This window comes from Mauremys reevesii, linkage group 15, assembly GCF_016161935.1.
Source record: "Mauremys reevesii isolate NIE-2019 linkage group 15, ASM1616193v1, whole genome shotgun sequence".
Taxonomy (NCBI): Eukaryota; Metazoa; Chordata; order Testudines; family Geoemydidae; genus Mauremys; species Mauremys reevesii.
The window spans coordinates 17,187,682-17,197,800 of NC_052637.1; the positions used below are offsets into that span (position 1 = coordinate 17,187,682).

At 51.3% G+C, this 10,119-nt stretch overlaps 1 protein-coding gene across 3 annotated transcripts; it reads right to left on the bottom strand.

Moving 5' to 3' along the window:
* Positions 1-3,625: 3,625 nt before the first annotated feature.
* Positions 3,626-8,304, bottom strand: LOC120383261 (zinc finger protein 436-like). Of its 3 annotated transcripts, none has more exons than XM_039501159.1 (3): positions 8,117-8,304; positions 5,843-5,964; positions 3,626-5,554 (listed from the first exon to the last, which is right to left on the bottom strand). In XM_039501159.1, exon 3 carries the CDS (start codon positions 5,480-5,482, stop codon positions 4,478-4,480), a length of 1,005 nt encoding a protein of 334 aa, XP_039357093.1. In that variant the 5' UTR covers positions 5,483-5,554; positions 5,843-5,964; positions 8,117-8,304; the 3' UTR covers positions 3,626-4,477. The 3 variants fall into 3 exon arrangements, with proteins under 3 accessions (XP_039357093.1, XP_039357092.1, XP_039357094.1); XM_039501158.1 differs by having other exon boundaries at positions 5,799-5,964; positions 8,117-8,303; XM_039501160.1 differs by lacking the exon at positions 5,843-5,964.
* Positions 8,305-10,119: the final 1,815 nt, after the last annotated feature.

The following is a 10,119-nucleotide window of genomic DNA, read 5'->3' on the forward strand; positions in this document are numbered from 1 at the left end:
GAGGATGGAGCCAGAAGTTTCCATGGCAGTTGCAAGGGGCAGCAGCAGGGGAGGTGCATAGGTAATGGAGTTTGGATGGGCAGGAGACTGTGTGCTGCTTTGGGGCTGGGGAGTTTTATTAACATAAATGAAGTAAAACATTTTGATTCCCAAATATGCAGGGGGTAGTTGACTGAAAAGGGGTTTAATTCCTTCCCACACCAACCCCCTGCCATCTTGGGTAACCTGGAAGTTACCCCAGTTTAAAAAAAAATGGAGAAAACTCAGGGGATTTTATATTCAATAAATAAATAGGAAGCAATTATCTCCCACTGGCTTGAAACTGACATGAGCAGCAGAGAGCCTTGGTGATGCTGCTGTAACAGGAGAAGGGAGGATGGAGCCAGAAGGTGCTGGGTATTTGTGTAACAGATGGGAACAGACAGCCGCCAGGGCTGCAGTAGGGCACAGGCACTTATTTCTCTATGCATTGGAGCCTAGCTCCTGGAGTCATGCAATTACAGCAACCAAAGCTTTCCTGGGGGAGGAGGGGCAGAGAGAGAGAGTCAGTTTGTAGCTCTCACAGTTGCAAAGAAAAGCTTGAAAACATGACCTGAGTGTAACTGAGACAGTACTGCTGCCTGAGTGTACAGCAAGCCTGGGACACTTGCTGAGAGGGGAGAGCTGCCCTATGCTCTCTGCTGCCAAGCCCTCCCCAGCAGACAGGGCCGGCTCCAGGGATTTTACCGCCCAAAGCAGAAAAGAAAAGAAAAAAGCCGCGATCGCAATCGCGATCTGCGGCAATTCAGCAGGCGGTCCTTCACTCCGAGTGGGAGTGAGGGACCCTCTGGCAAATTGCCGTCAAATATCTGAAAATGCCACCCACTCCCGAGTTGCTGCCCCAAGCACCTGCTTGATAAGCTGGTGCCTGGAGCCGGCCCTACCAGCAGAGGGCTCTGAGTGTGGCGGGAGGGGAAGTGCACAGCAGGCCCCCCACCAAGCACGTACAACCTGGCTGATAGGGAAGAATGGAGCAGAGGGGTATCTTTATTGTGTCCACAGCCTCTCCAGAATGCCCCTACCCCCAATTGCACTAAGAGGTGGGCAGACACAGCAGCACCACAATATTTTGCTGTACCTTGATTCTGAGATTGCCTTAATCCAGCCCTAGCAACAGCAGGGGATGGAAAGGTGATCGGTAGCTGGGGCAGGAAGTTGGGTTGGGTAGTTGCAGAGAAAGCACTTGTTGGGATGGGATTACCTGGGCTGGGCAAACTCTCACTCAGGTGCAGGGTTCTGCCCTTCCCCACCTGTGACCCTGCTAGGGCCCTGTTGCTGGAACAATATGACTGCTACATTCCTGCTCCAGAAGTGGCTGCATCTCAGCATGGCAGGGGCATGAATGCCATTTGTCCTAAGTGTCTGGGACTCTTCAGACAAAAGTGGTGATAGTCTCTGTTCACACCTTTTGCTTCTATATAATGAGTAGTGTCCAGGATGGCTGGAAAGCTCTATCTAGGGGGGGAGGTATCCAGCCTAGCAGAGAACAGCCCTCTGCATGGGGTGGAGGTAGAGGGTGATCTGCTCCCATGCGCCTCATTCTGATAGGGTGACAATAAGTCAGAAAAAGTACAGCTGACATTTGCAGTGGGAGAAACCATACTACTCAACCTTCTCCCCTTGAAGAATATTAAAAACACAAGAGGCCCCATATTGTATTACCCAAGCCCCTGAGCCCTCCTGTTAACATATCACTGTCTGCACCTGGGATTAGGTTGATACTTGTGTCACTCAGGGGTGTTGAAAATCCACATGGACCTAACTCCCACTGCAAACAGCACTATGTCTTTGGAAGACCTGTCAACATAGATGCTGCCTCTCAGGGAGCTGGAGTACCTACAATGCCGGTGGAAGCTCTCTTCGCTACGCAGTACAGTGCTGCAACTGTGGCATTTTAAGTGTAAACATACCCTAACTCTCCTGCTCTGTTCAGTTCTCAGAAGGGAGTATTCCCATGCCCTTTAATTTCTCTCCCTCTCTGCATTGTTGATTTCAGTCACTGTGTTGTGGCAGTCTAAGGCCAGCTCTCTAACACTGAACTGTTATGGCATGCAGGTATGGCCTGGTATGTGGATCTGCCCTGCCCTGCCCTGCAGGAAGCACAGGGACAAACAGTGCCTCAGGCATTCCCTCTCTGAATTCTCATCACTGCCATTCTCTAGGCGCACAGCTTGGTCTAGAACCCTCACTCAATGTCATCCACCCTGTTGCTTGCTTCTGGCAGGAAACTGGTGCTGGGGTAAAGGATTCTAGTTCCTGACAAGACAAGCAAATGAGCACTCCCCCCCCCCCCCACCTTTCTTGGCCCTCCTTTTCACAAGCCCATGCCTACCCTTAGCACCAGGCTTTGGAAAATGTCAACCTCTCATCCCAGTTCCCAAGCACTCCAGGAACAGAACCCTCTCCCCTGCCACCTCCAGAAGACCAGCTCCAACCTGCATCCCCCTTCTACAGCTGACTGCTGCTGTCAGAGTAGATGATCACAATGGTCCCTTCTGGTCTTGGAATCTAGGAGTCTATTTAATTTTGTTAATTAGAGGCACATTCTGTACTCAGACATTACTAAAAGATGTTCCCGGCCAGTAAACTTTTCACTCCTGGCTCCGGGACTCTAAGGGCCAGATTTTCAAAAGCATTCAGCAGCTCCCATTAAGAGCAATGGAGAATCCTTCCCTCCCTACTGGGAAAAAACAGGAGCTGCTGAGTACAGAGCTCATTTTGAGTGGTGAGCACTATTGCAAGTCTAGCCCAAATAGACAGGACCCTGTATGGACACAAAATTTGTATCTGTATCAGATCCACACTCCACAAACATGGTCTGTGGATATCCACAGATTTTCAGGGCTCTACATATAGAAATTGTAATTCAGCCATCCACAAAGAATGAGTCTGATATCCTTGAATTAAACATCAAGTAGCAGCAACATTAAGGCTTGATACTCAACGACCATCCCAGTGCATCTGCATTGTCAGAGATTACCTAATAGAATGTCACCTAATACATCATGAAACACTTCACTAGGATTTAACTCCAAGGCAGATTAACTCTGGTATTTAAACACTGACAACAGTTTAGGTCAGAAAGCAATGGTGAACCTCATGCCCAAAATCAAATTCTAGTGGCAATTTTAGGGAGCCAGAAAGGGATGGGCCCCAAGTGGGGATTTGTGAGGGAAGAGACACATCTGGGCTATGGGTGAGCTTAGAATGGGCCAGTACAAGAAGGCACATAGTTAGCATCTGGAGTGATCAACAAAGGGAATAATTTGAGCAAGGGATTGTGGCAGCTCAGTCTCTTTTTAAAAAGAGACTAGTAGATTAAGAATAGACAAATTAAGGAGCTCAGAATTCCTGAACATCTACAGACTGATTACGAACACACATACAGAGGGGAAACTGACTGGAAAGTGTGAGGTAGGTTAAAATGTCTGAAGGAGTCCAATTCTGCACCTCTTAGTAGGGAAGGATGATCCAGAGAGAAAAGAGCAATGCTGCAGCTGCTGCTGGGGAGAAGGAGACAGGCTGCTCCCCTCTGGACGTGTCTAGCCTCTTGGGATGGGGAGCCACATTAACTCCCAGTGACCTCTTCAGCTCACAGGTCACCTGATTTCTGCCAACAGTACCATGAATTCCCTGAACTGGATTACATTTGGGGTGGGGAAACAGAAGAAAGATTACAGCCCAGAGACAGTAAGAACCACAAGAACAAAGAAATGGAAATGATTTTTGGTTTAAACATTTTGTTAATCGCTATTTGATCTACAGTGCATACAAAAGTCCCCATGTATAACTGCTGGGCTAGCACAGCAATGTCTATTCCAGAAGAGAAAGGAAGGGAATGGTAGTAACTGAGCAGTCTGTTTAAGGTAGAAATGAGACTTTCCTGTTCTAACACCAGAGAGGGAGCTGGCCTCATTTGCCTTTGACCGAAACTAGTTAAATAGATGTGAATGTGCTACTGCTGGAGAGAGGCCCTTGGTACACACAGTATGAAAGCTGTGCCACAGTCCTCTCCTGGGAGAGCCACTTCTAGCATCCCACTCAGTCCCGGTGGCCTCTACCATAGTGAGTCCAGTCTGGGTTAGTCCCGCTGGTGTTCTCATCCTACCTGGAAATGAAAAGAAACCTACAATCCGTTCCACACAGGCCAATAGTAAACATTTAACGAGACACACACACACACTTATCCTACCAGCTACTTGCCCTCCCCAACACCAGCCCATCACTGACCAGCCCTAGTCCCAACCACTAAAACAACCAATTCTCCCAAAAACCAGCACCCTCCCCTAACGATCCCTGCTAAAAAGCCATACCAGTACCCTCCCACTACTCACCACCCCACTAACCAGAAAGCAGATCCCACAAGCACACAGCTCCAATCTCCTCTAGCTACTGCCTCCTACTGCTATGATGGACTTTTCTTCCCTCCCCCAAACTCCTAACATGCTTGAGTTGGGTAGGGCCATAAAGGCAGGAAGGACACAGGGTTCTCTCCTGTGTGGGTTCTCTGATGCCTCTTGTGGTGGGAGCTGCGGCTGAAGCTTTTCCCACAGTAAATGCACTCATAAGGTTTCTCTCCCGTGTGGATCCGGTGGTGCTGGGTCAGGGTAGATTTGTCAGTGAAGCTTTTCCCGCAGTCAGAGCATGTGTAGGGTTTCTCTCCCGTGTGGATCCTCTGGTGTCTGATCAGGTTTGAACTGACATTGAAGCATTTCCCACAGTGAGTGCACTCATAAGGTTTCTCTCCTGTGTGGATCCTCATGTGTTTGACCAGGTCCGAGTTCTGGCTGAAGCTTTGCCAGCACTCGGCACACGTGATGGGGATCTCAATGGTCGAGGTTTTCTTCTTTGAGGTTTTAGTTTTTTTAACCTTCCCAATGGCAGTGCTGTCCCGCTGGGTGCATTTGTCCTGCTTCTTCCCTGGAGGACTCCTCAGGCGCCTCTTGTGATGGGAGCTGTGGCTGAAGCTCTTCCCACAGTCAATGCATTTATAGGGCTTCTCACCCATGTGGACGCACTGGTGCTGGGTCTGGGTCGATTTGTCTGTGAAGCTTTTCCCACAGTCAGAACAGCTGTGGGGTCTCTCCCCAGTGTGGGTTCTCTGGTGACGGATAAGGTTTGAATTGATGCTGAAGCTTTTCCCGCAGTCAATGCATTTATAAGGTTTCTCCCCTGTGTGGATTCTCCGATGATTCGTAAGGTCTGAGCTCTGGGTGAAGCTTTTCCCACACTCGATGCAGATGTTGGGCCTCTCCCCTGCATATGTTCTCTGGCGGACGATAGTGTCTTTGCGTTTTCTCACACCTCTCCCGCGGTGGGTGGATTTACCCTCTCTCTCCTCTGAAGGGTTTTGCTGCTGTGCTTCTGACCTACCCTGACTCTTGAGGGATTTTCCCTGGTCTAGTTTCTGAGATACATTTCCTTTGGATCGTTTTGGAAACATCTCAGGCAGTTCCTCTCCAGCAAGACTTTGAAGATTCTCTTGCTTTGTTGTCACTCACAGTCCTGTCACCTGCTGGGAGAAGGAGAGAATCCAGACACGAGTCATGCTCCAAGCATGGGCAAAGGGAAACAGGAATAATCAGTTGACAAATTATTTTAGAGCGGAGAGAGCTCTTTAATTTAACAAATCCAATGGCTGGATAGTGCAGGCAACTGAGCTCAAAATGGAATTAAGACACAATTTTTAACAACTTCCCAAAGGAGTGGTGGATTTTCCATCATTTAAAAATTTTAAACTAAATAAAAAGATTGGATACCTCTTTCTTAGAAGAGAAAAGAGAGCTCTCTAGCTCAGCCACACCTTATTGGCCTCAATGCAGTAATCACTGGGTGATCTTCTCTGACCTATGCAATACAGCAGAGGTTCTCAACCAGGGATCCGGGGGCCCCTGGAAGGGTCGTGAACAGGTATCAGGGTGTCCTCTAAAATAAAAGCAGAGAGCAAGGCCAGTGTTAGATTCACTGAGGCCCAAGGCAGAAAGCTGAAGTCCAAGCCCTGCCATGTGGGACTAAAGCCAAAGCCCAAGTAACTTAGCTTTGCAGGATCCCCTGTGGTGTGAGGCCCTGGGCAATTGCCCTGCTTGCTACCCCCTAATGCCAGGTCTGGCTTTTAATCTACTGGATATGCAGAAAAACAGTTGCTTTGGCACAGGTGGGCCATGGAGTTTTTATAGCATGTTGTGGGGGGACTCAGAAAGAAAGAGGCTGAGGACCTCTGTTCTAGGGGAGGTCAGACTATGCCTTCTGGAGTAGCCAGCTGAGCTCATAGTTGCCCTGGGTACCCTCTAACCCCTTAGGTTTTCTGTTATGACTGTCACTGATGTAATGTATTAATTTAGGGGCCAGTCATACAACTATTCACACTCATGGGAATAACTATTCACAGAAGCACACTCAAGGCCTCATTCCCCATAGCCTTGTACTTGAGAGTCATTTACACTGGTGCAGATTAAGTGCAAAGTGAGGGAAAACCACAACCATTTCAGATTAGCAGTCACTTCACTTCGCAGAGTGGAGGGTGAACGACACAAGATGCAAGACAAGAGGATCCAGCCCTTAACTGCCAACTCCTTAGGGCAGGGGGACATCTTTATTTGTTTCTGCAAAGAACCCAGCCTGCTCATCTGTGAGCAAGACAAATGATCAAAAGAGCCATTTTATGGGATTCCCTTGACATTATCCTCAAGGGCAGGGACTAGGCCAGGGGTGGGCAAACTAAGGCCTGCGGGCTGGATCCAACCTGTCAGAGCTTTGGATCCGGCCCACGGGATTGCCACCCCTGCAGGCCCCATGTCCCTGTGGCCCCTGGGGTGGGGGGGGATGAGGGGCAGAAGGCTCCATGCCCTGCCCTTGCCTGCAGGTACCTTCCCCAAAGCTCCCACTGGCCACCATTCCCAGCCAATGGGAGCTTTGGGGGAGGAGGCACCTGCAGCTGAGGGCAGCACACAGGGCCCTCTACTCCCCGCTCCCCCAGGGATGTGGTGCCACCTGCTTCTGGAAGCAGCACAGGGCCACAGCCAGGGGCGGCTCTACCTTTTTGGCCGCCCCAAGCAGTCATGCGTGGGAGGCGCCCCGGAGCCACGGGAGCAGCGGACCTCCCGCGGGCATGACTGCAGAGGGTCCGCTGGTCGCGCGGCTCGGCTGGACCTCCCGCAGCTGCGGACGGTTCGCAGGTCCGGCGGCTCCGCTTGAGCTGCCGCAGTCATGCCTGCAGGTCCAGCCGAGCCACGGGACCAGCGAACTGTCCGCAGTCATGCCTGCGGCAGGTCCGCCAGCCCAGCCTGCCGCCCCCCGGGAAAGGGCCGCCCCACGCGCGTGCTTGCCGCGCTGGGGTCTGGAGCCGGCCCTGGCCACAGCACACAGGGAGCCTGCCTTAACCTCGCTGCATGCTGCTGCCACCCTGGAGCCACTCCAGGTAAGTGGCACCAGGCCAGAGCCCACACCCCTCATACACCCCTAACCCCCTGCCCTAAGCCCTCTACCACACTCCACACCCACTCCCACACTCCCTTCCACAACCCAACCTCCTGCCCTACATTCATGGCCCTACATGCAATTTCCCCACCCAGATGCGGCCCTTGAGCCAAAAAGTTTGCCCACCCCTGAACTAGGCAGAGGCTGCAACTGGCTTTTTCTCTCTCTGCTTCTCTGGGGGTTCTCTCTCTGCTTCTCGGGGCGGGGGGGGGGGGAACCCACCCAAGAAAGTCAATTATCAGGTGGCCTTTGCATTAGGTAACCGTCGCTATGAAGAAGAGTTTTTAAAAGGCAGCTTTACTAACTGATGTATCAGTGACCGCAGCACTTGGAGCAGGGCTAGGCAGGTTCGGGACTCGGGACCTCCTCTTCCCAGTTCTCTCTCCTGCTGCCCCTTTCCGGGCTTTCCTTCCCCCGCTGCCCTCCCCTCTGGCTGGGTCCAGCCCAGGGGCATTTCCTCCCCCATCGCTGGCCTGGTTCCTGGCAGTGCAAACAGGAGCGAGCAGCGTTGGGGGTGAGGAGGGGCCATCTGAGCAGAGTCAGCGCGGCTCGCTTTGTTGCCCGGCCCCCGCACTTTCCCCAAGTTCTCTCTTGCAATTACCTGGAGTCTGCGGCTCAGGGGCTGGTGGCGATAGAGCCCAGGGGCTAGTTTCAGCCCGCAGAGGAAGTCCCCCTGGCTGGGCACAGAGGGGTGGTACGGAAGGGCTCCCCAGCACAGCGCCAGCGGCGGCTCAGTCCGGCTCACAATGGAGGTAGCAGCCCCAGCTCCTGACCCAGGAAGTTCAATCCCTTATATCCTGGTCAGAGGAAAGCCAGAGAGACTCGGAGAATCCCCCTCCCCCTTCCTTTGCAGTAACCAGAGGCCAGACTAGCCCTCTAATGACAACAGCTGCTGAGCACCGTGTTTAATGCACGTTTGAACTGCAAATGGCTTTTCAGGCTTAAGACCCACCTGAGAAGGGATGCAGGGGGCAGCTCTTATCTTGGCTGCCCGCATATACTGGGATGTAACTGGAAACGGGGGCTGGAAGAGTTGTGATGGTGACATCAAGCCAGGGGGGAGGAGGAACTCCCAGGATATTCAGATAGGAGTAAAATGTATGGTGATGTGAAAATATCCCCCTGGCAAGCTGACATGCACACTGTGTAGCCTGAGCTCACTGCTAACACCAAGAACTCCTTGCATCCCTCCATTTCCCCCATGAGCTCCCTGCAGGTCACCCTTCCATCACCTTCTATTGGTAGGGTGACCAGATAGCAAGTGTGAAAAATTAAGACAGGAGTGGGGGGTAATAGGCAGGGGCAGCTCTAGTAATTTGGCTGCCCCAAGCAGGGCAGCATGCCGCAGGGGGCATGCTGCCGGTCCCGCAGGTGCGCTGGGAGGTGCCGTGCGGGTGTCCCGGAGGGTGCGCTGGGAGGGCAGCAGGTGGCTCCGGATCTTCTGCAGTTATGCCTGCGGGAGGTCCACCCGAGCCGCGGGACCAGCGAACCCTCCGCAGTTATACCTACGGGAGATCCGCTGGTCCCGCGCCTCCAGTGGACCTCCCGCAGGCATAACTGCAGAAGATCCGCCGGAGCCACCTGCCGCCCTGCCAGCAAAATGCCGCCCCAAGCACGCGCTTGGCGTGCTGGGGTCTGGAGCCAGCCCTGGTAATAGGCGACTATATAAGAAAAAGCCCTGAATAAGAGGACTGACCCTATAAAATCAGGACATCTGGTCACCATATTGGTAAGCCAGAGGGCTCAGCAGTAACCCAGTTCCAATTTGCACCCCGGGGATCCTGATGTTGTAGTGATACTGGGAGACCAGGTCAATCCAGGACCACAGGCCAATTCACTTGTGTATTAATAGAGATCAAGGTATTTGTATAAGTATGGTTGGTGTTTAAAATTCATGAAAACTAATGGGATGTTACTTGTATTGTTTTCACCTCTTTGTTCCTGTTATAATGAAATAGCAAACATTTATATTGTGCATACCCCTGTAAGTAAACAACAAAGAAATCTTGTGGGATGCTAATGAAGGACTTCAACAGAAAAGCAAGTGGTCATTATGGTGATAACTGGTGGCTAATGACTCAAACTGCATTCCTCACTCACCATCATCAAAGGAAAAGCCCATGTGCGTAGAGACACCATCAGCTTGTTTTCCTTGAGAAGCTATATGTATGGATTCCAGGAATGATCCTGCATCTCTGGACTATATGGACTCTTACAGGGAAGGGTACCAGATACAAAGCCAAGATTCCCAGAGACTATCTGGGTACCCTGAAATACTTTTGGGAAACTGGCAGTTCATTACATTACTACTACCATTTGGACTTACAAACTGTGACTTTGCTGTACATATACACCTCTACCCCGATATAACGCTGTCCTCAGGAGCCAAAAAATCTTATGTTATAGGTGAAACCGTGTTATATTGAACTTGTTTTGATCTGCCGGAGAGCGCACCCCCTCTCCCCCAGAGCACTGCATGACCACGTTATATCCGAATTTGTGTTATATCGGGTCACATTATAGCAGGGTAGAGGTGTATTTTACCTGCTTTAACCTCTCAATAATTCTCATTTCCTTTTCTTAGCTAATAAACCTACAGCTAGG

Bases quoted from the DNA above. Each gene is read 5' to 3' on its own strand.
- LOC120383261 (XM_039501160.1), bottom strand. From the start codon at position 5,482: ATGTTTCCAAAACGATCCAAAGGAAATGTATCTCAGAAACTAGACCAG.